Here is a 25,413-nt window from a genome sequence, read left to right as displayed (position 1 = left end):
AGACACTGCTAAGTGTCTTACTGCCCTCCACAGGTCAAAGTTTGAACTAATTGTTATATACTTGCACTAGCATATTGAATATGACAATTTAGTTCAAACTTTGACCTGTGGAGGGCAGTAATACACTTAGCAGCGTCTACACTGCTGGAATTCAAATAGAGAAGAAGAAGAGAGCTAGTTCAAGATGAACATTTATGGTTAAAACGTATAAAAAGTTTTAAAAAATTGAGAAAATGGCCGATCGTTTCTCTAGATAAGACCCTTATTCCTCGTTTGGTATTGTTTAAAGCTCATTGAAGCTGCACTGAAACTGTAATTTTGACCTTCAACTGTTTGGAGTCCATTGAAGTCCGCTATAAGGAGAAAAATCCTGGAATGTTTTCATCAAAAACCTTAATTTCTTTTCGACTGAAGAAAGAAAGACGAACATCTTGGATGACATGGGGGTGAGTAAATTATCAGGAAATTTTAATTTGAAAGTGAACTAATCCTTTAATGAGATTTAGATGAGAGAAACATCCAAAATGTGCAGTTTTACAGGGTCTTCAGAACCAGAGTCACAAATCAATCAGGGATTTGAGGCAAAATGCCATCTAAAGGTAACAAATATGCCATAGATATTTAGGATTTATGTGTGCAAAAAAATAGCCAGAAGTGAAATGACATTTCTAATCCAACATTTGACATTTCTTTTACACTCTAGTATTGGTTTAGTGTCATTGCGTGCGCGCCCTGCAGGCGGCGCTGTGCGAGACGCGCTTCAGTCAGCCAGCGTGCACGCGCACCTACAGATGAACTTCAGCGATGCTCCTGACTGGACTCGCTCGGTGCTTCTGAAAGTGCGCAGATTTGTGAGAAAGTTCTTTTAAGCGGCATCTTTAGTATTAAAGCGAACTTTCAATAGGTTTTACGACGCGCCGTGATGGTGATAATGACGGGAGCTCGTGTTTGCGCGGTGTTTGTGCTTGTAATGTGTGTGTCCGGATTGTGTGAGGCGGGATGCGCGGACAGACCGACACCGAGATGCTGCCCGGGACGGAATAACGAGTGCGTGGAGAGGAGCGCGAGGAGAACCGTGTGTTACTGCGACACGTACTGCAGGAGGAGCGGCGACTGCTGCGACGATTACCAAAACGTGTGCCACATATCAGGTGAGTCCGTTAAACGACGTCGACGCCGATATATTAATGAGCCGTTAACCTGTTGCGGCATCACGTGACGTCACTCCGCTGTAATTGAAGTGCGTGAATTATAATTTTTAATTATTATTATTATTATTTTTTTTGTAAACCCTTCGACTTAAAATATTTACTTGAAATAACCCCTGAAGATTTTAAGGTAATATTTTAATAATTTAATGACGTGTTCGCGTCAGTTAATCGTCACGTGATCTTTTTTTAAAGTGTTTTTATTAACAAATATTTACTTAAATTTTACATTTTTTAAATTTAATTAATTAGCTTTTCATCACGTTTTTGGAAACCTGCTGTAGAGCCAAAAAAAAAAAAAAAAATGAAGCTGAAGAAGAATATATAAAAGAATCACAACACTCGTCAATTCTCAATTTTATTGTGATTTTCAGTGGGTCAGTTTCTCACACAAAGCATTATATGACTTAAGAAGATTGGGAATAAAGTGCACAAGTCACGTGATCAAGTGTTGGTTACTATTAACTTTTGCTTTGTTAAAAAAAAAGAACGGTAACACTTTATTTTACAGTATGTTACATGTAGTTACTATTGTAATAACTATAAATTATGCATAATTACATTCAACTAACCCTAAACCAAACCAAAACCTAAGTACATGTAGTTATTTAATATTACTCAGTACGTAAATGTATAATTACAGTGTAACAAAGACACCTTAAAATAAAGTGTAACCAAAAGAACTTGAATTTTACTTTTTTTTTTTTTGGTTGAATTAATTAGCTTTTCATCACATTTTTGGAAACCTGCTGTAGAGCCAAAAAAAAAAAAAAAAAATGAAGCTGAAGAAGAATATATAAAAAAATCACAACACTCAATTCTCAATTTTAGTATGATTTTCAGTAGGTCAGTTTCTCACACAAAGCATTATATGACTTAAGAAGATTGGGAATAAAGTGCACAAGTCACGTGATCAAGTGTTGGTTACTATTCACTTTTACTTTAAAAAAGAAAAGAAAAAAAAGAACGATAACACTTTGTTGTCATTGTTACATATGTTACATGTAGTTACTATTGTAATAGCTATAAATTATGCATAATTACATGCAACTAACCCTAAACCAAACCAAAACCTAAGTACATGTAGTTATTTAATATTACTCAGTACTTAAATATATAATTACAGTGTAACAAAGACACCTTAAAATAAAGTGTATCCAAAAGAACCGCTAGATATTCTGCTATAAACATCTCCTTTTGCATTCTACAGGACTAAAAACACATTTTAAACAACACGAGGGTGAATAAACAGTTTAATTCCTATATTTGGACTGAGATGCTGTTGGATAATTCAACTAAACATTTAAATAATGCTAATTTTTTCAAAGCATGTTCTCAAATTTGGAAGATTGGAAGAGACAGAAGATTGAGGTTGATGGAGTATTGACAGAAATCAGCGTCTCAGAAACAGCTGGTCTCTCCGAGTAAATGATGTGACGTGATGAGTGAAGTATGTGTGTTGGTGAACCTGTGGACCGTCATTATCTGTCTGTCTCTCATCTGCTTCAGCAGAACTCAGAAACGGCTTCAAATACACCTTATGTATGTATATAAACAGTACATCCCATCAGCTCATGGCAGGAGCAGCATTCGGCTCTATATAAGGCAAAGCAATGTAAAGATGGCTTTCATCTCTCTGTTTTGACTTGAGGGAGGTCTTGAGTGGCTTCCAGGTTTGTTGGGCTTCTCAGGAGTTGCTCAATCGTCTGTTTACGCTGTAAAACTCTGAGTCAGTGAGATTTTAAAACATCTGAAAGCAGAGCATGACATCCGACAGTATTTTAACAAAAAACACTTCGGTCGCACGTATGAATGAGTGTCGTTGCGTTAGATAAGAATACATCAAAGCAAGTGTCGTTTTATTGAAAGGAAAGATACACAAACTGTTTAAAAGCAAAATATTTCACAAAAAGGAGTCGTAAAAATGCACTAATGGTTGTGATTCATGAATGCTTTTTAATGAAAACAGTCTGCAGATTACTGCTGAAGTGAAACACTGCAAAAATGAAAGTGAAAAGTTAAAGAAGTTTAAGTTTACTGTAAAACAAATGTACGGTATTAATATTTTTTATTTTACAGAAAATATACATTTTTTACTCTGAAATAGCTATAATTTTTTTTTGTTTTTTTTGGCAGCAGTGCAAGCGATGCATGATATTTACACTGTGTAGCAATTAGGCATGTGACGGTATCAAATTTTCATGTTGCGATAATTGCTTAAGCTTTTATCACGGTATACGTGTATACGGTATTATCACGATATTGAAGTAAGTTGCAAAAAAAGTGTTGTCATAGTATGTACTCTTTTAACAAATGAAGCCTTATGTCACTAAGTTTTACTGAACAATAACAAATAATCAGAAAATTTTCAATCATTATAGGGCATGTTGTAGTCCATATTAAAATTAAGTTTGAAAATAAATAGCCAGTTAAGTCTTTAAGTATTAGTGCTGTGATGAGCAACATTGTGAAAACAAAAAACTGAATGGCTGTTTGAAGCATTTTAATTACCGTTCAGTACCACAGCTGCTTTGTTAACGGGGTTTCCGGGGTAACCGCAGCATTTCTGCTGTTCCATCAGCGCCCTCTGCTGAACATGCACTTTCATTCAGCGCATCTCTTTCACTCATTCTGCCATGTGCTTCTCATGCATGTTGGGTTTGTTTACATAGCGCGCATGCATGCTGTGGATTTTATATGATTGATGGGTAAAGTATTCTTAAAATGTAATATAAAAATTTGAATAATTCATAATAAATAATTCATGGTATTTTGAGGTGCCCAAGTAACAATATTGTGCGTATTCATTATCATGATATGTCGTATTACTGAATATCGGCACAGGTTTAGTAGCAATTAGATGCTATTTACACTAAGTAAAAATAGCATATTTTCTTAGTGATAGATGCTATTTTCACTAAGTGACAGTAGCAGCATTTTCTTAGAGTTTGGTTCCAAAACGCGATAAACGCCATTTTCAAAAAAATTGAGTTTCCGCCAAAATCAGTATAGTATCTGGTCGGTATTGAAAAGTCATTTATCAATTTTGCGCAAAATGTGATATCCGTCATGTTATTCTGTCATGTTTTCTCCCTTTCTTTCCAAAACGCGACAAACGCCAGTCTCCTTTTTCTGCAGAACGTGATATATCCGCTCAACCAATCACAGCGCACCATTCCACCCACTGTAAACATTGAAGGCTTTTTTAAAAAGCCGTTTTAATACCAATGTACTCGGCAAATGTGTTTATTTAACCGTGCGGTGGCGCCAGATACTCGTTAATCGGTGATGACAAATAATTTATAACATTAACAAGATGATCCGTTGAATTCATTTTGGGAGCAACGGCTAAATGTATTTTTAGTAAAATGCCTGTATATTGGCAAAGTTTAGACTCTGTCATATATGTGAATTAACTTGCTTTGTTGTGTATTTTCAGTTTGAAAAATAACTTTTATATTGATGGATTAATTGCATTTTGGAAAAAAGAAATGTCATGGATTTATTGCATTTTGGGAAAAAAATAATAAGTTTTTATAATAAACTTTTTAAAATCAAAATGTAGATTTGAATTTTTAATGTTTTTATAACCAAAAGATGCTATGTGAAAGTTTGAAACAGAAAATAGTGGTTTTCATCTTGCCACTTTCTTGGTAAAGAAAACACCTTTTTACTCAAATTAATCAAAATGGAGTTATTGCGTTTTGGAACCAAACTCTTCATATATATATATATATATATATATATATATATATATATATATATATATATATATATATATATGCTATTTACACTAGGTGAAAATAGTGATAGATTCTATTTACACCATGTAAAAATATCAGTTTTTTGCAATAAGAGTATATAAATAGTAATTAGATGCTCTCTATACTTTATATTGGCAGATACTATTTGTACCTCAGTATTTTTGTACATTAACAGGATGCAATAATATCATAGAGTGTAAATGATTATATTTATTAAAATTATTAAATGGATGCTGCCTTATTGGGAGAATAAAAACCCTCCCTACACCTTCCTCTAACCCTACCCAATAAACACTTAATATTATTAAGCACTTGTTTGCAGTTTATTTCCACTTTTAGAACATTATTTTCATTTTTATTGAAAATAAATGCGAGCTCGGCAAAAGGTTGATTAGAACCCGCGTCGATCACGTTAGAAGCCAAGTTTGCGAGCCTTACTAGCTACTGAAGATGTTGACTTCTGTGCATCTTTTTAAAAACTTAAGTGGCCCAACCAGACATTGGTGGGCGGAGCTAGTGTAAATAGCGTTTGCCAACATGGGACGCTATTTGCAATTAGTGTAAATAGACACCCAATTTTTTAGGCTTTCTCCTGTAACAAATGAAGAAATTTCTGTCACAATATCACTTCTATCTCAAAACAGTTGCCAAATATGGAACCTTGAGTCTCAGACCTTTCCAACGATATGTGTTTTGTCAAGATTAGAAATTGTTTTAATTATAAAATATTCAAAATAAATTTTGTAATATGAAACACTCCACTAGGGGGAGGAGCTCGCTTAAAGGTTTTAACCCTCTGGTGCTGTTTGGCCATTTTTGACCCCAAAATTTTTTACGTTATGGTCACACTTGTATTGTTCTTGGTCAAAAATGACCACATTGGAAACAAATGGGAAGCGAATTTCATCTAGTGGAAACGTACTGCGCCCAAACAAAATCTTACTGAAAGCTCATTTTTTGAGAGATCAATCTCAAATTTGGAACACAAAATTGTTTAGATGTCTTAAAACGTGTTTTGGAAAATATATATTTCATATAAAGTATATTAAATACTAATTTAAAAATAGTATTTTTATGCATTTTTTTCATAATAATAAACTTAAACTTTTGTAACTGTCAGCGCATTTTTCACTTCAGCAATAATCTGCCAAATATCTTCTTTAAAAAGAGACCAAACTGAATTTACGACGTTTTACGAGTTTAAATTTAAAATTTCATTTTCAGGTCTATGGTCAAAATGTGATTAACAGGTAATAAATGGATCAAAACTATTCCATAAATATAATTTAGTACCATAAAATCCCATAAAAATACAAAATATTTAATAAGAAACATTTTTTAACTAAAATATAGTACATTTATTTCATTTAAATACATTTTTTTGTTATTTTTGACCGCCGTGTGAAGAGCATCAGAGGGTTAAAGTACCAATTCCATGTTGATGCAATGTCCGAAGTTTTTCACAGCATGAATTTAGAATTTTTAAGCTTTTAAATGATACCTAATTTATGATGATTCCTAAAATATGTGATAGAAAAAAAGGCAATAAAAACGAGCATTAAGGGGTTAAAACTTGTAGTCTCTTCATCGCTTTTTTCGTTTCAGAGAGCTCAAATGAACTTCTTCAAAGTTAACTCATCTATTCTTCAGATTCTCTGTCCAAACCGGACGTTGTTGGCAGGTGTGCCGTTGTCTTTGTGACTGGTCATCGGCATCGTCGCTGTGCGGATTGTTTTTATTATGAGTAATGTTGGACTGGAGGGATTCGGTAGGTTTTTTGGTTTGTTCCCGTCTCCAAACAACAGCTTGATCTGATTCATTCTGACACATACACTCCCTTACTCATGATTATTGCCATATGTGTGTGTGTTTCAGCAGTAGACGTGATATATATATAGCTGAGGAAACAAATATGCAAAATATTTTCTAAAAGAAAAACAGCTCTCTGAACCCTTAAGCAGATTTATATGTGTTTGGGTGTGTGACATTGCTAAACAATCATAGCTTAGTATTTTTCAGATTTATTTTCTTAACATTTGATAAATCTCAATATTTATTTGCTCAGAAATGGCTAATTTTAATTGGTTTTTCATTTATATCAATCAACCACACAGCCAGAAAGATTATTCAAAATCTGTAATGTAAGAATTAAAACAGTCAAGTCTCATTAAAAATAATCAAGGAATTAACAAAAGGACCAATATAACAATGGGAACTACATAGTAAAAAAAGAAGCAATATTTACCTTTGTATATTTTATGTTATATTATAAAGTGTGTGTGTTTGAAAATACAGCAGTGTGTTTTTCATGAAGAAGGACGTCACATCAGTCACATTGAGTGAACAAAAACACAGTGTTGAAATGGCAAAAATATAGAGGAAAAACAGGAATAGAGGTAGAAAGAAACCCATTTCTGCCCCTTTCGCTCTCCTGTAGCCTGGAGCAGGTTTTATTTAATTAGCTGCTCTTGATGTTTCCAGTAATTGTTCCCAGTCTTGGCTGTTATCTAACTTCAGATTATGTTGTTCAAGGTTGTGGGTCATTTACGGTTACACTCTGAACCACAAGTGAACTATAATACTAAAGCACAATGACTGTGTTCTGGAGGGATTGGTTTTGGACAGGACTGAGTCACATTATATATTGTCTGACGGTAGAAATGTTTAAACCGCTAGAGAGCCGTGCCGTTTATAATGTGAAGCATTGATGTCAGATTTATATTTGCTATGGATAATATGAACTGTTATTTGAGTCCATCAAAAGCACAAAAGGCAAGAAAACAATGAAATGAGATGAAGTACCTGTGCCATTTTAAAGTGTTTTATTGGATTATCCAAAAATACATATTTGGTTTAAATGTCTAAAATTACAATTTGTTCAACCTCCCATAGCCAAAATAACAGCTCTGGATCTTCTCCTATAATGCATAAGGTTGGTGAACACATAGCAAGAGATCTAAAACCATTCCTCCAGATCCTTCAGATTCAGAGACTCTTTTCTTCAGCTCATCCCACAGGTTTGTGATGGGGTTTGGGTCGGGGACTGCTATGTCCATTGGCAAAACCTTCATTCTGTGGTCAGTGAACTATTCTGTTGTTGATTTTGAGATGTGCTTTGGATCATTGCCATGCTGGAAGATCCAACCATGACCCAGTTTAAGCTTCCGGACAAGGTCAGTCAGGTGTTTATGATACCGTGTCCGTGTGTCCTAACAAGTTGTCCAGGGTCTTTGGAAGAAATTTAGGCCCACAGCATTTAACCCTCTGGAGTCTGAGGCTGATTTGGGGCCTGGAGAAGTTTTGACATGCCCTGGCATTTGTGCTTTTTTCAGTTGTTCATAAACATATTAATGGAAAAAGTGTCATTACACTGTATTCAGCACAAACTAGGCTACAATAATATGTGAGGAACATGTATGTACATGTTTGTGTTTTTGAAGGAATAACATTTATGAGTGGTTATTGAAAAAACAAAAAACTTAAGTCAAACTTATGCGTGGAGGCGTGAATCACCACTGAATAATGGGCCATTCTCACCTGAGAAGACAAAAGAATCGCATAGTAATGAGCTGAAATGACTTGCATATTAATGAGGCATTTCAGTCAGGTAGGCTGTTAAAAAAACCTTCTGTGATGTCTCAAGCTCATCATGATATATGAAACATACAGAAAAATGTTATTACAATATAAAGTAATGGTTTTATATTATACTTTAAAATATAATGTATTTCTGTGATGCAAAGAGTCTGAATATAGGCTTTTAGTTTAAAAGCATGCACATTTGGAGAAATATTGGATTCTCATATGCTTATGTCAATTTTCTATACAGAGGAGTTATATTTATTTAATATTCGTTGTCATTACTATGAGCGCTGGTGTTTTCAATTCATACTTGAAGTCGGAGGGCGCTCTCTGTGCATTTTTAGTCCACAAATTCATCTAAAAGAAGAAGAGGCTATTCCATGAATGGAGTTTCCAATTCATACTGCAGCCGGAGGGCGCTAAAGAAACAAAAACTCATCTAAAATTCATCTATAGAAGAAAAGAAAACAGGAACTAACTGCATGTCTTCTAGAGCTCCCTAACCATGACTTTTACATCCAGATAAACACTTTTCAAGACAATAAATACACGATTGAGACGATGAATGCATGTATTGCCTCTGAATTTGCGTCTGAATAGCGCTGGCTCCGTGGGCGTGGCCGCATTAGCGGATAATGAGCTGAATCACGGACTTCTGACATGGCTCTCTTTTCATACAGATTACATAAACACAGAAGGTTTGTTTTCGATTTGACTTACATGATTTAAAACCTGACATCTTAACGTTTTTTTAGACATAAGTTTAATTTTTCTGTGATTAGTATTCACTAAGTTACAGTTCATTTTCTGAGAACTATCAGATTGGACTTCGTTCAGAGGGAGAGGAGAAATCACGCATCATGTTTGTTTTCTTTATTTTACAAAAAGCACAACATTTTGTTTTTACTCTGAGTGTACACAAATAAAAGAAGATATTCTATAGTTTCAATTGATATATTACTTATGTCTCTATGACAAAAAATGACGGAGTATTTTAAGTCTGTTTTGCTGCAATGTGAAAAAAACCCTGCAAAACGCGCCAGCGCGTTTTCAGACCTCAGAGTGTTAAAATCCACCACCATACATCACATGTTTCTGTCTACTACACCAAACCTACCTCTGATGTTTTTCCAAAAAGCTTCATTTTGGTCTCATCTGACCATTAAACCCAGTCCCACTGAAAGTTCTAGTAACGTCTGGCAAACTGTAGGTGCGTGAGATGCCACCAAATGCTTTTTTTTACTGCAACCTTCCCAAACAGGTTGTGGTTATATACAGGTGAGGTCTGATCATAGTTTTGGAGACTTTCTGACCCCAAGACTTAACTACCATCTGCAATTCTCCAACTTTGATTCTTACAGTTTGTTTGGCGACTCAAAACATCCTCCTCAGTGTATGTGGGGCCAATATAGACACACGTCCTCTTCCAGGTAGATCGTCACCATCTCCAGTTGATTTAAACTTCATAATTATTGCCCAGATAGTGGAAATGAGTATTCCAACAATTGACCCATCGCAAAGACCCGCCCCCCTTAGTTACTGTTGCTTTGTTCAACAAGCCATGGCGCTGTCACGCCACACAGAGTGAAAAATACATTGTGGAGCAAAGAGGACACTGACAACACGTCGACAGACAAGACAGAGCAGGGTACTTATGATATTAAACAAAGTCCCAGCTTTCAAAATGCGAAGAAATTCGAACAATAAAAACTGTCACTGTAGCGCCTCAGTTCAAGCGGCTCGCGAACCCATCATCTCTTCCTACTAGTTAATTTATAGCATCAAATAAACATGAATGAACATCAGAAGGTATGTTGTTTCAAACGTGGAAAGACGTCAATACACACCATTTTTCAAGTTCAAGTCCAACTCCGGACTGCTTTGTCGGACAAAATGGCGGATTTGGTGTTATGATTGGTTAGATTGCTTGTCAATCAAACTCCCAGCAAAGGGTCAATTAAACTATTATCTTATAGCGTTTTTCATGGTACGGCTCGTTACGGCTCACTTTTCTAGTCCTTGCACTGTAAAAAAATCCCAGTAAAATTTACGGTAAAAAAAAAAGAAAAACTAAGAAGAAACAATTATTTCAACGAAAATATATCAAATGTGAAGTGTCACGCAGGGAATTGTGGGAATGTCAATTTACGTTTTTTCACTGTAAATTTTACAATGAATTGTTATTTTTCACTTCCAAAAACTGTGAATTTAACGGTATTTTACCGTAAAATTACATTAAATGTACCGTTAGATCTATTACAGTTATTCACCGTATATAGTACGGAAACTTTCTATAAACCAATTGACAGTTTTTCACCGCAGCATTTTTACTGTCAAAATCACGGTCATTTTTTACAGTGTGGTACTTTTTTCGTATCACCTCCCCCTCATGAGCCCTTACTGCTGATTGGCTACAAGTATATATTGGTGCTTGGTGTGATCCACTGTTAACAGTGTTTCTCAGAAATCACTTACTGCACTGTTCCTGATCACTAAAGTGAACTTAAAAACATAATATGTCATACACATGGGAATATACTTCAGTTAGATTTTTTTACTCATTAGAATTTGTAGGGGTGCAAATAATTGTGGAAAACATTTTTTGGGTAAAAAATGGTTTTATAATTTCTTAATTAAAGGTTAGTTTTACGTGAATATTTTGAATGAAAGATTAAGAGGAGAAATTGCAAATCATTATGGATATAACCATTATTTTAAAGGTGCCCAAGAATGCTTTTACACAAGATGTAATATAAGTCTAAGGTGTCCCCTGAATGTGTCTGTGAAGTTTCAGCTCAAAATACCCCATAGATTTTTTTAAATTAATTTTTTTAACTGCCTATATTGGGGCATCATTAACTACACACTGATTTTTTTCAGCGCGCCGCCCCTTTAATTCGCGTGCTCCCTGCCACACGAGCTCTCGATTATATTACAGCACATTTACAAAGTTCACACAGCTAATATAACCCTCAAATGGATCTTTACAAGATGTTCGTCATGCATGCTGTATGCATGCTTCGAATTATGTGAGTAAAGTATTTATTTTGATGTTTATATTTGCTTCTCTATGAGTTTGAGGCTGTGCTCCATGGCTAACGGCTAATGCTACACTGTTGGAGAGATTTATAAAGAATGAAGTTGTGTTTATGCATTATACAGACTGCAAGTGTTTAAAAATGAAAATAGCGACGGCTCTTGTCTCCGTGAATACAGTAAGAAACGATGGTAACTTTAACCACATTTAACAGTACATTAGCAACATGCTAACGAAACATTTAGAAAGACAGTTTACAAATATCACTAAAAATATCATGATATCATGGATCATGTCAGTTATTATTGCTGTAGGAAGTTTGTTTACTAAACATTTTTATCATAATCATATCAATCTTGTATTATTATAGCAATAGTCCATGGGAGGCTGCGAGTTAACGTGTTTGAGAGGTTTTTATGCAGTCTGCTTCACATCATACACCTTAAGGGATGTTTAGTCTGCAGGAAGTGTTATTAAGGTTTCACGGTTTGTTTTGAACACTGATTTTGCTCTGATGGCTGGCGAAAGATGTCGTTTCTATGACTCTGTCTTTGCTGTGAGGTTAGTGTGTTGATGTGAGTCTGTTTGATGTGTCTCAGGACAAAGTTTATTGTCTCTGTGACAGATTCCTGAAACTGGAGGAATGCTGAGGAATATCTACAGTGGGTTTGGTGGCCCTCGTAAACACCCGAATAAGAGCTTGTGTGAACAGTAAACAGGAAAGCGCTGGTGCACATGTTGTGTGTTACCTGACTGAGTCAGCTGCAAGTCTGCTCCTTTTCAGTTTTTATTTCATGAGCGTATCATCTTGAGGAAAAACACATGTTCCTCCGCTGGCTCCTCTCTGTCCTCCCACATCATCTCCTGACGAGTCTACCGTTAATTAAGACTCAGCAGAGCTGCTCCATCTGTGAATGAATGCAGGTGTGTTGCTTTGGCTCTGTATACAATGAATTAAAGTGTGCGGTTACAGACTTCTACTGTGCTGTTTTTCACTGACAGATCTTTGTGTGGCAATCAAATATTCGAGAGATTTCGGTATTATTTTCCTCCACATTTTGGGCATTCATTCATGATTCTTTTAGTACTTGATTCTTTTAGAATGATTAAAAAGAACCCGGAATCACTTTAGATCTAATTGATCTGTAACACTTTACAATAAGGTCTCATTGGTGACCCCAGAGAGTGTTAGAGAGATTCAAACGTGTCGGGACCACCAGTGACGGTCCGAGTGAAGAGAGGCTTCTGGGAACAGGGCACGAGGCATATCTGCAGAAGTAATGCAGGGGAATGTGGGGAATTTGACAGGCCCTTTGTATGGAGGTGTGTGTTTGCGAGTGTGTTTGTGTTCATTGTGTCACTCTGGTGCGGAAGAACAGAAGAATGAGAACGAGCCATGAGGTCAGAACGGCATGAATGAAATAAAGCAGTGATTCCCAATAAGGGATACGTGAATGTTCATGTATCAGCATGATTTCAGCAGGACTTTTGCTGTCAAACCTGTAATGCTTACCGGTAGATTTACTTTCCATTGTAAAGGAATCAATTTGGCAAGCGAATCATCACAATAATGGCCTCTTTAATGACTATAAAACAGGTTGGGAGCACTAAAATAACAGATCCATATATAATTAACATAATTATACAGTGAAATGAACATTTTGTTATTTTCTTTCTTTTGCTGAACATAAAAGAAGATATTTGGAAGAATGTTAAGGTGATGATACACGGGGCAACTTTGTGAGCAATGTTGCTTGGGCACTTTCCCACTGAGAATGAGCAACAAATATATATCTGGATACATTAGATCGGATGTGGGCAATTTTTTGAGATCCTCCAATCAGAATGTTAGCAGCCGATCACGTGATTGGTTCGGAGATTTCAGAAAAAAATTCAAACAAGATGGCGGCCTCTCAGCGGCAGTGGAGCGGAGAAAAGGGGTGTGAACTTATATCTTTTTACGCTAGTAAGTTGTCATGCGTCAACCCAAAACAGGGAATTTACCTCATATAATGCTTAAAATAGCAACAACTGTCCAATGTAATGCGTGTAAACTGTAATTAAGCCATCGAATGTTTTCAGTTAAATACTAAAAAGACAGGGCCCATTTAACGTCTGTAGTAGCGTAGGCTGTAGGGCGTATGGCACGTGAACAGAGGTGGGTAGAGTATCCAAAAACTGTACTCAAGTAAAATTACAAGTACTTATAGAAATATTTACTCAAAGTAAAAGTGAAAGTAACAATCCTAATAGTTACTTGAGTAAAAGTAAAAAAGTATCCAATAAAAATCTTACTCAAGTAGCTCGTTACTAGTTACTTTTATTTTATATACACACACACACAATAGCATGTTATTATTTAATGTTTATTATTTAAATAGATATTTAATTTATTATCATAATTAGATATCTTTGCAACAAACAAACATAGGAGAAACAAGCATTATTTCTAGCATCTGTAACCCGAATGTATCGTTACTATATTAATAACGTATACAGCTAACGTTACATTTTAAAGAAGAGAGAAAACTCTTTACGTGTGCTCGCGCTCATATCTGAACTTGACACAATGATCAAATACACATTGACGGATCTTCTTCGGTCTGTTCTCCAAAATGTAATCAAATGTATATTTCAGCATGCGCGTCGCACGTGTAAACTGGTTAACTGTGTCAACGCAAAGCGTTCATTTTTCAAGACGAACAGGTCGCTGGCGCCGCCATTGCGCAATAGTATATGTATAAATTAATGTATAAATTAAGATATATGCCCATAAAAACGGTAAAGAAATACTACATACTTTTGTTATAGTGACGTAATAATCTGTTTGGTTATAAAATGTCAGCTATTGGGTGTATCATGAAGTAAAATCAAATGAAATCGATAGGCCTACCTGTGGAATTGTTCACAGACAGCATACGCAGCTCAACTAATAAAGGTCTTCATCGCTGGCAGACAACTGTATGCATTTGCAGATTTGCTTTTAATTGACTGTAGGTCCACTGCCACTTCATCCGCTCCGAGTGAGAAACCGCTTCAAACGATTCAGCGCGTGCAGGAACTGAACAAATCATTCAAACTGATTCGCGAATCAATTTAGACAGCTTTACCAACTTGTTTGATCAAGTCTTTGAACAGAATCGACTCAAAAGAGTGATTCATTTGTGAATAGGGCATCGTTCATGAAAAAAGAGACAGCGCGCATGGAATAAACTACGCATTTCTTAACATTTACAGTATTGAATTAAAATAAAGTAACGAGAGGAACGTTGCCCATTGTAGCGAAGTAAAAGTACAGATTTTTCATAACAAATGTACTCAAGTTAAAGTAAAAGTACCCACATTTTAATCTACTCTAAAAAGTACAAATTTTCCAAAAAACTACTCAAGTACATGTAACGAAGTAAATGTACTTCGTTACTACCCACCTCTGCACGTGAATGAAGCTTTTGACGCGATCGACGCGGGTTCGAATCCGCCTTTTGCCGAACTCGCTCTTCTCCCTTTTCCTATCAAAAATCAGATCGGAAAAGCATTTATTTTTAATTAAAATGAAGAAAATATTTGAAAAGTTGAAATAAAGTGCCTAACAAGTGTTTATAATAAAGTATTTATTGGGTTGGCAATAGATTTGCTCCTCTCTGATTAGTTGCTGCCAACTGTCCGTTTCCCTAATTAGTTGCCATGTGTCTCATCAGGTTGCCCGTTGACGGCAACATTGCCCAGCAACATTGCTCAAAAAGTTGCCCCGTGTATCATCACCTTTAGTAACCAAACAGTTCGGTTTCATTGACAAAAAATAAAATGGTCAATATGAACCAAACATTCTTCCAAATTTCTTGTTTTGACAGAATGCTAATTTTTTGTCTTCCCTTTAAATACACAGATTTTATGTGGTTTACATAAGTCTGTAGGGCTGGGAAAGTCGTGCAACTTTAAGTGTGCTTTGGATTTCTTTAAATCCATTTATATACTTAAAATAGTAGTGCAAAACCCAGATTTTACTGCTCTGAGAGTCAAACAGGCCTGTAAACAGCAATAAAAAACAGATTTACAGGGTTTTAAAGTATCTCAACAAGTAGAGCGCACATCAGTCCAGATCAAATAAACAAATTCATTGGTTTATTATCATTGAGCTTGATTTTATTTGCTCTTTGAGTGTGTACTGATGTGTATTTTAATATTTTAAAATGCAGTATTTTGTACATCAGTACTTTCAGTGTGGTTTACAGCTGCAGTCTACATGTGCTCCACGTTTGTGAGAACGGTGTGTGCTGTACATGCGTGTGAGTGATGCTTGTACCTGATTGCATGTGTGCACGCCAGCTGTGTTCGTGTGGTTAGCATGTTCTGGTGGATAACGTGTTACATATACAGAGTTAATCCTGAAGACTTGCTCTAAAACTCATTAAAATCTCAAATTCGGTGCATTATATCACACTGCTTTTTGAAAACATACAATATCCAGTGTTGAATGTATTATGCAATTATTTAGTCTAATCATACCACTTCATTAGCGTCTTATTTTAGCTGGATAAATGGTAAATTTCACAAATAATTACAAAGAAACAGCAAGTAACACATTGAATTAAACATAAAAGTATTTTTTGCAAAACATACTCCACTAATCTGTTTTATTCACAATATTTTTTTAAGCTTTATTATGCAAAACACAATCTTTCTGAATAAACAAACAAAATAAACACACTTATTTTGAGATATTTCCTTAAGGAAACTCAGTTATGGAGAGAAAACCAAGACATTTAACTTCTCCTAGTTGGTGAAAATGTGCTTTAAGAGCTTTAGTTTGGTTGAGATATATAGTAGCAATAATGAGTAAACCTAAAACCTAAATGTTTATTCCTTCTTCTCAATACAGGACAAACACTGATGTGCCACAGAAATCACTGTCTAAGTTTACTAATACTTTCAAACTTATAACCTTGTGAATCTGGCGGGGATCTTGTGTTCCTCTGAACCTCACATGAGAGAGCAGCTGTGTTTTTGAGATCTAGACTCAATGTCGCTTGCTTTCTTCTCTGTTTGTGTGTAGTATGAGGTCGTGTATGATGTCACTGCACACAGCTGCTCACCCATGTATGGTTACAAACTCTTAATGTGAGCTGGTATACATGCATTTGTCACCTACACTTTAAAAAGTAATTCAGGGGATTTTTTTAAAAATTAAGTTGCTGTAACTTAATTAAATTGCCTCTATCTTTGGAAATTGGGCAGTGGATTTCTAGTTCCCATCATGCTTTGCTTAGGACTGGATGAGGAGAATAGAGTGGTGCAGTGATGATGTATTTTTGTGGGCCAACCCGGAAGTTATCATCACACTAGTTTTGTTTATGCTGCAAATTAAGTTCCTCTAACTCAATGTAGATTGTTGGTTAAGCAGTTGTCATAACAAAAAAAAAAATGATGCACTATTTTTTTTGTTGATCCAAAACATTTGTTTTTATAGTGTACTTTAATATTAATCTAACTAACTATCTTTAACATTATTCCCTTTTATGACTGATTGCATGTAAACGGTTTTTATGGTCGATTTAAAGAAAACATCTGCTCCTCTCTCTCCTTTTCCTCTCAGCAGCTATAGACTGTGAAGTCAGGCAGTGGGGTCCCTGGTCTCCCTGTTCATCTGTCTGTGGGGCGGGGACTACAGAGCGAAGCCGACAGGTAGCCACGCCCCCACGCAACGGAGGCGCTCCGTGTCCCGATCTCAAACAGCGCAGAGGGTGTCTCGCACACAATGAGGCCTGCAGTGCAGCTAAAGGTAATATACAGACTTGCTCTGTTAAACCCTAGTATTAAACCCTACATAGGCAGCACACTTCTAAGGCAGCATCCAAACTGCACTGGACTTTTTTCACATTTAAGGGGTTCAGAGATGTGGATGTCGTCATAGTTGAGTAAACTTCTATTGTGGTGAACGGAAACTGCAACAAATATATTTTTAAATATACCACCTAACTTTGCATTGGGAGTGTGCATATAATCCCTTAATATGCTATGTAGACAGCACACTAGGTTTTGAAACAGCTAGTGTGTCAATGTGTGTGTGATCCAGGGCGAGATAAAGAGGGAATGAAAAATGTGTGTTTGTTTATAGATTTGGAGTCAATGTCAGTGCATGAGAATTCCCACATCGGTATTGCATTATATCAGTACTAAATCATTCCACCTTCAGAGGCTTGAAGAGATGCATTTTACTACCTCCGTGTCTTTGAGCGCAGATGTGTGCTGCATTTATTGTTTTTTCAGCTGAGATCTCATAGTAAGATGTTTGACCACAGACAAAAGTTGGCAAATATATTTTTTCCCCCAACGTTCATTATTTTAGAGAGTTTTTCACCATTTTAATTAGTGTCTTGACAAATGCATACAAATATCCCATAAATGTCTTTCAATCAATATACTGTAAGCTCATAAAAAAGGCATGTATTAATTATATAAGAATGAGAAATATTGTTTTAGAAGTACACTGCTTAAACTGTCCGTGTGTGTGTCTGTGTGTTTTGTGCTCTGGTGCTGTGCTTCGTCTCTGGAGGAGTTTAATTTGCTCTCTTTCATTATCTTGATCTCTTCCTCCTCTTTAGAGGTGGCCAAAATCCTGCCTGACTCATTCAAGCGGAACTTTAAGGACCCTTGGAGACGGCCGCACATGCTTATGAAGGAGGAAAAGAAGAGGTGAGAGTGATGGAACATTGTAGAAAGCAGAACAAATGCAACTGCGAAAATAAAACAGAACATTAACAGATAATTCAAACACATTCGTATAACCGAAGGTTGTGCAGAGAGTTTAAACATCAACAGTGTTGTCTAGACTTGCAGTGACCTCACATCTGGAACAAGACGAATATGTAGCTGTTTGTTAGGATTATTGAAATGATCGTTAGTCATAGTTTCAGTCAAACCAAGACCTGGCATGTGGTGGATATCTGTGTTTTGACTATCCAGGTACATGCTGGATATAATTGGATAACTGAATGTAAAACTAATTACAGAAAGGTATCATCAAGATTTTTGTGTTTGTATATATGGGTCAATGTGTAATCCTTAAAGTCGCATGAAATTAAAATTCAACCTTTTAATCTTCTAAGTGCATGTATACGTTTCATTAAAAAAAAAGACATCCAATCAACAACTGGATGCATAAAACAAGACCCTGTCCTACATTTTTAGTCAGTAATTCGATGCACTTCACAATATGGAAGAAAAGATCTGTCACTACTTCTGTTTTATCGTGACTTCAAAGGGATAGTTTGCCCCAAAATGAAAATCCTCATTTCATTCCAAACACTAATGAACTTCATTTTTGTTCAAGTTAATTATTAGCAGCTTATGGAGCAGAGTACTGTGCACAATGAAAATGAATGGACACTTGGGCTTGTAAAGATCAAAAATGGCGACAAAAAAAGGGACAACCCAAAAGTCATTATTCACTGGGAATCATTTTTTCTGCCTTCACTTTAAAAATCTCAAATTCTTCTATATTCTTCTACTACATGCCATTTTTGTGTGTGTCCCTTTAAATGCAAATGAGCTGCTGCTCCCGGCTCCCTTTCCAGAAGAGGGCGGAGCTTTAACAGCTCAACAACAACAAAGCTGGAGAATCTCACGCAGCCAAAATGAGGATTGTCTCATTGACTCAGGAAGAAGTTACAATTTTTAGAATGAAACTGGACGTTTCTGAATGGTTAGTGGATAAATTTATGTAGTAATTTATGTAAATTTATGGAGATGATCGTTAGTCGACTCATTGACTAGCATGTGCCGTCATGTTAATCTTTTGTGCAAATCCAGCGTTGAATTGACCCTCGTTTGTGAAGCAGTCCAGCGTAAAATGACTAAAAACATTATACTACAACAACTCTTCCTCTTCTCTAAAGCAGTCCAACATGGCCTCCCCCCCTTTGTTGTGTGTTCTCGGGGGTGGGGTTTATGTAAATTTTGGGGTTAGTGATGTCACCAACCCAGGAAGAAGCTCGTTGTAGTTCCTACCAGCCATTTGTTGTAGTCCTTAAATTCTGTAAACGAAAACATCTCCCTTTGCATTGAACTTTGAGTGTCGTAACTTTGCAGATGTTGTTTTTAATCAAACAGCAACATTACACACTAACTAAAGTTAAAAAAGTGAAATCATAATCAACCACCCCTTTAAATATAAAATATTCATACTAAAAACCACAAAAACCTTTTTCACAGGTTCTATTTTCTAAGTACATCATCCTAAATCCACAACTTGATTTAAATAATTTCACAAGCCCATCCTTAAGTCACTTTTATATCCTTTGTTACATCCTTAGTAACACCAGACTGAGGACAGGAAATCAGATTAGTGCACGTGTGTGTGGGACATTAAGAGAATGAATGCGACATGTGATCAGTGTGCAGATAATGAGGAGTTCAATAGGATAGCAGGAATTAAATCGCAGGTGCAGGTTCAAATGAACTGAGATTAAACGACTATCTGAGGTTCCTTCTAAGCAGCGCAGGAAATCCCAGAGCACACCCTTTCATTAATCACAGGTGTATAGTTTCAGCATGATGGATGTGTGTGTGCGTGAGAGAGAGAGAGAGCACGAGAACGAAGACCAGAACGACATGCAGACCACAGAGGAGGAAAGAACGCCACGAAGGCAACACATCAAACTAAATAAATCCAGCGTGGGAAGGCTGACCTTTAACTTTATACAGCCTGTGTTGACTGCAACACACATGCACACACAAAGGAATTATTATTGTGCACACAGACAAATCCAGAAAGTGTTTAAGAATCCAAGCAGAAATAAAAATGCAATCTTTAATACTTTGTGGACAGTGTATAGTACAGGATTCCCACATCTTCTGACCAGTGAATTTCCATGGCTTCTTCAGTTTAAAGATTACTAGATAATGACGTTTATACATTGGAATTGTTTCAAGCATACCTAGAAATGAAGCATAACATTATGACCACCTTCCTAATAATGTGTTGGTTTCCCTTTTACTGCCAAAACAGCCCTGACCCGTCGAGGCATGGACTCCTCTAGACCCCTGAAGGTGTGCTGTGGTATCTGCACCAAGATGTTAGCAGCAGATCATTTAAGTCCTGTAAGTTTTGAGGTGGAGCCTCCATGGATTGGACTTGTTTGTTCAGCACATCCCACAGATGCTCGATTGGATTGAGATCTGGGGAATTTGGAGGCCAAGTCAACACCTCAAACTCGTTGTTGTGCTCCTCAAACCATTTCTGAACCATTTTTGCTTTGTGGCAGGAGCATTATCCTGCTGAAAGAAGACACAGCCACCAGGGCTGCATTAAAGGGTGGTCTGCAACAATGCTTAGGTAGGTGGTATGTCAAAGTAACATCCACATGGATGGCAGGACCCAAGGTTTCCCAAAGCATCACACTGCCTCCGCCGGCTTGTAGTGCATCCTGGTGTCATGTGTTCCCCAGGTAAGCGACGCACACACACCCAGCCATCCATGTGATGTAAAAGAAAACGTGATTCATCAGACCATGCCACCTTCTTCCATTGCTCCGTGGTCCAGTTCTGATGCTCACTGTTGGCTCTTTCAGCGGTGGACAGGGGTCAGCATGGGCACCCTGACTGGTCTGCAGCTATGCAGCTCCATACGCAACAAACTGATGCACTATCAGAACCAGCATTAACTTCTTGAGCAATTTGAGCTACAGTAGCTCGTCTGTTGGATCGGACCACACGGGGCAGTTTACGCTCCCCACCTTGGCCGTCCATGACCCTGTCGCCGGTTCACCACTATTCCTTCCTTGGAGCACTTTTGATAGATACTGACCACTGCAGATCGGGAACACCCCACAAGAGCTGCAGTTTTGGAGATGCTCTGAACCAATCGTCTAGCCATCACAATTTGGCCCTTGTCAAACTTGCTTGCCCAATTTTCCTAGCCTGACGTGGTCATACTCAATTCTAGTTCGAATATGAGTCTGATACTGCTCCATTGGGCTTTGATTATGGGGGCGTATTTCAACCGATCCAGGAAAGACCTCAATTGGATAGACTTACAACCAATCAGAGCTACAGAGTAAGTGACGTATGTTGAGCAACGCATAGTTGTCAACAGAACTCTTCTTAGCGACCATAGGGGCCAGCTGATAAATCAAACTTTTGCTGAATCCCGTAGGAAGGACGGCAAAGACATCTTTCCCATTGACAAATGCCTTGATCGCGGTCCTCTGTTCCTTTTTTAAAATTAATGCGCTGTCGATATCTTCTATAACGGACGCGATGGCGGAATCTACACATCTCAGTTCTTCAACAGCCATCATTGTTGTAAACTAATTGACCTTTCGCAAAGACCCGCCCCCCTTAGTTACTGTTGCTTTGTCCGACAAGCCGTGGCGCTTGAGTGGAAAATACATCGTGGAGCAAAGAGGAAACTGACAACACATCGACAGACGAGACAGAGCAGGTTACTTATGATATTAAACAAAGTCCCAGCTTTCAAACTGTGTAGTTATTAAAAAAATTCAAACAATAAAAACCGTTTTGTGGCTCTTTAATGGGTTGTGACCATGACCGTGACAGATTGCTGTAGCGCCTCAGCTCAAGAGGCTCGTGAACCGATCATCTCTTCCTACTAGTCCATTTATAGCATCAAATAAACATGAATGAACATGAGAATGAATGTTGTTTCAAATGCGGAAAGACGTCAATATGCACAATTTTTCAAGTTTAACTCCACCGAGGTTAATCTTCTAACTCCTGACTGCTTTGTTGGACAAAATGGCGGATGCGGCGTTCTGATTGGTTAGATCGCTTGTCAATCAAACTCCCCAAGCGCTCTTTGATGACGTGGCTGATTCCGTTTCTGGTGATAATCTGTCAATCATCGCCCTGACAATGTGATTGGTCCGAACAGTTTCTGTTCGGGCATAATTACTCCTCTACGGATCGAGTCCAGACCGAACTCCCCGACCTCAAAATGTTGTGGCCGGGGCTAAGTTCGGCTGGCATCCAGGCTACAATTTTCCTGCTTCTAACACATCAACTTTGAGGACAAAATGTTCACTTGCTGCCTAATATATCAGGTGCAGTGATGAAGAGATCATCATTGTTATTCACTTCATCTGTCAGTGCTCATAATGTTATGCCTGATCAGTGTATATACACTGTAGATTTTTGTATGTCCCCGTTTTTTCTGTGATTTCAATGTCCCTGATAGAAACTGGCACTGTCAAGCTCCAAAAAGGACAAAAACATATATCAATAAAAGTAGTCCAGCATAAAAGTTGCTCATGCATATGCAAAGTACAAACAATGTCTTTGCTCATATCATGAGTGTGGCAGGTTTGCCAGATTTCCAGTGATTAATATAGTTTGCAAATGGTGTTATTTTGTCTGAATTTCCCTTCTCTTTGCTGCAGTTATTGCGTGCAGATGCGTGTGAAGCAGGCGAGCGCTGCGTGTAAGGTGAGACCGTGGAGTGCTGGTTTGGTCCGCGAGCGCGCCGTATGTGTCGAGTGTCAGAGCGACGCCATGACGACCGATGACCGCTGCCTTGGAGACGGGCTGCAGGACATCAGGTACGCATTGCACACGCATGCATATGCAGACACGCTCACAAAAACTGAGGTCTTTAACATTTAATATCTTTTCCACTAGAACCTACTGGACCGCTGCATCAGCACCAGGTTGCTCTGGGTCGTGGGTTCGAGAGTCATTCACTGAGGACTGTCGGTGTCCGTCTTACTCCATGATTTTTGTCTGAACCAACACACCCTTTAAAGCTCATTTCGAGGGACATGTTATTCCAAAGCCTATTTTTGAAGCCAAATTCTCTCCATCAAAAGTTAAGCAATGACGCCACAGCATATCTGTGTATCTGTGCCTCCACAAAAACAACACACAACCCTGTTTTTCTGAAGCTCTTCTATCTACCTCCAGAATTCACCTGCACCCGTTTCTGATGCCTTATATTATAGTTTTCTCTGTACTGTTTTTCTACTTCTTCTGATTCTGATGTACTGTATTTATATACGTTTGAATGTATCTTCCATTTGTCAGTTTGTGTGTTTGTGTCTGTGCAATTATGCACCTTCTGTAATTTTTGTCTGTTTTGCGTGTTTTTGAATGCAAAACTTGTTTGTTAATGCACGTGTCGCTGAAAGAGAAGCTAATGTATATGAATGTTTCTATTTTTAGTATTTCAGTTTCTCGAGATCCCTTCTTTGCTCTTTTTCATGAGTTCTGGAAAGTGTCCTGACCTGTAGAATACTATGAAGGGCACTTTCACACTGTTAAACCAAAGTCGCTTTGACATTAGCGTTCAGTTTGTTTGGTTGGTCTGAAAGCTGTATTTGAAACCGCACTTGATTCTTCTTGAAAATGGGATAGGGTTCTTGTGTTTGCAATTGGTATAAAAGCTAAAACGGTGCAAATTGTGGTCGTGAACTACATCTGATGACGTGCAATTTGCCCGTGACAGTATAAATTAATTTCTCTTTGCTGCTTGTCTCTTCATAAAATCCCATTTATTTTATTAAAATAAATTTCCAGTTTATTTATTATTACAGCATCTCTGACTTTAATAACTAGTGACTCTCGCGCACACTGCGCCAAATAAACGCTTTCTAGATTGCAGTTTCATTGTATTTTTCACCTGTAAGTAATATTTCAACAGCTTGAGATTTATTGATGCTCTTGTATGATTTTGTTATTTGCAATGTTACTCTTTTTCCATCACACATTAAACAGTCATACGTCTCAGTTAATTTTCTTTCATTTCTTGCATTTAGTTGTTGTTTTTCAGTGTCATAATTGACATATTGGTGTGACTCTCAGTTCACTAACCCAGTCATTGGCGTCAGGTATTTAGCGTGCATGTGCTCATTACAGATGAAAGGGCTTGTCTTGTTTACATACACCCGTCTGCACACATACTATGCTCATTACATATATTTTATGGCATATTTTGCATGCTTGCTCAGCAGAATGCTAAGTACAGCATACTTGATATTCAGGTAATCATGTGTTTTCTCCCTAACACACTTGACGTTCAGTTTGTAGGATGGAATGTACCTGAATGATACCCAACACAGTTACTCTAACCAGTACATTCTGCACTGCTTTACATATACAAGCCAAACGTTTTGGCACACGATTAAGGGCCAATTTACGTGCAAATTTATTTCCATAATGACCAACGCAATCTACCAAAAATTAGCATCTGGTTTAAGACATGCTTTTTTGGGCGGTAAATAATGGCGCAAATACCAGTAAATTGACTAGCACAAACCTTAGTAAATCCCCTTGCGATTGTAAAAGACGTAGGCTAGTAAGAGCTGTGTGTGTAAACCTTACTCCCCTGAACTCAATGACTGACACTAGAGACTGTGGTATTTAGCCTCCTTGTTAGAGCGCCCGACTTCCATGCCGGTGGACCCGGGTTCGAGTCCCGCTTAGAGCGGGCAGTTTGAACAGGAGGGGTTACATGATTTTCATTTAAATACTTTCCTCCCACAAATTGTCTGAAAGGGAAACTCCAACAAATGCATATGCAATAAGGTCAGCTGCAAAAATAACTCTGTCGACGCCTTTTCAGTGCTAATTTTTCACTGCGTGTCTTTAGTAAATCCTGACAGTAGTTTTTCAATGGCAAAAGAGGGTTTGCGTTGGCGCAAGCTGTTTGTAAATCTGGCCCTAAATTAGTTATACTTATTAAAACCCTGTAAAGCTTCTGCTTAAATGCTTTCAATTCATTTTTGCAACATGATACAAACATTAGTTTTCTAACAAAATGAATGTATGAATGTCTTTACAAAAATTGTGTATACACTATATATACATTCTT

At 37.3% G+C, this 25,413-nt stretch overlaps 1 protein-coding gene across 2 annotated transcripts; it reads left to right on the top strand.

The window, feature by feature from the left end:
• The first annotated feature begins 760 nt into the window (after positions 1 to 760).
• Positions 761 to 24,329, top strand: si:dkey-178e17.3 (somatomedin-B and thrombospondin type-1 domain-containing protein). 2 transcript variants are annotated; one of them, XM_048210330.1, is made up of 5 exons: positions 761 to 1,151; positions 17,188 to 17,370; positions 18,194 to 18,284; positions 22,988 to 23,146; positions 23,226 to 24,329. In XM_048210330.1, exons 1-5 carry the CDS (start codon positions 923 to 925, stop codon positions 23,329 to 23,331), a joined length of 768 nt encoding a protein of 255 aa, XP_048066287.1. In that variant the 5' UTR covers positions 761 to 922; the 3' UTR covers positions 23,332 to 24,329. The 2 variants fall into 2 exon arrangements, with proteins under 2 accessions (XP_048066287.1, XP_048066286.1); XM_048210329.1 differs by having other exon boundaries at positions 17,185 to 17,370.
• The last annotated feature ends 1,084 nt before the right edge of the window (positions 24,330 to 25,413 follow it).

This window comes from Megalobrama amblycephala, linkage group LG12 (assembly GCF_018812025.1).
Source record: "Megalobrama amblycephala isolate DHTTF-2021 linkage group LG12, ASM1881202v1, whole genome shotgun sequence".
NCBI classification, from domain to species: domain Eukaryota; kingdom Metazoa; phylum Chordata; class Actinopteri; order Cypriniformes; family Xenocyprididae; genus Megalobrama; species Megalobrama amblycephala.
This window is presented reverse-complemented; position numbering and strand designations above follow the sequence as displayed.

Coding starts and splice junctions, on each gene's coding strand:
- si:dkey-178e17.3 (XM_048210329.1), top strand. CDS start 923: ATGGTGATAATGACGGGAGCTCGTGTTTGCGCGGTGTTTGTGCTTGTA. Junction 1,152..17,184: donor AAACGTGTGCCACATATCAG/GTGAGTCCGTTA, acceptor TTTTCCTCTCAG/CAGCTATAGACTGTGAAGTC. Junction 18,285..22,987: donor ATGAAGGAGGAAAAGAAGAG/GTGAGAGTGATG, acceptor TCTTTGCTGCAG/TTATTGCGTGCAGATGCGTG.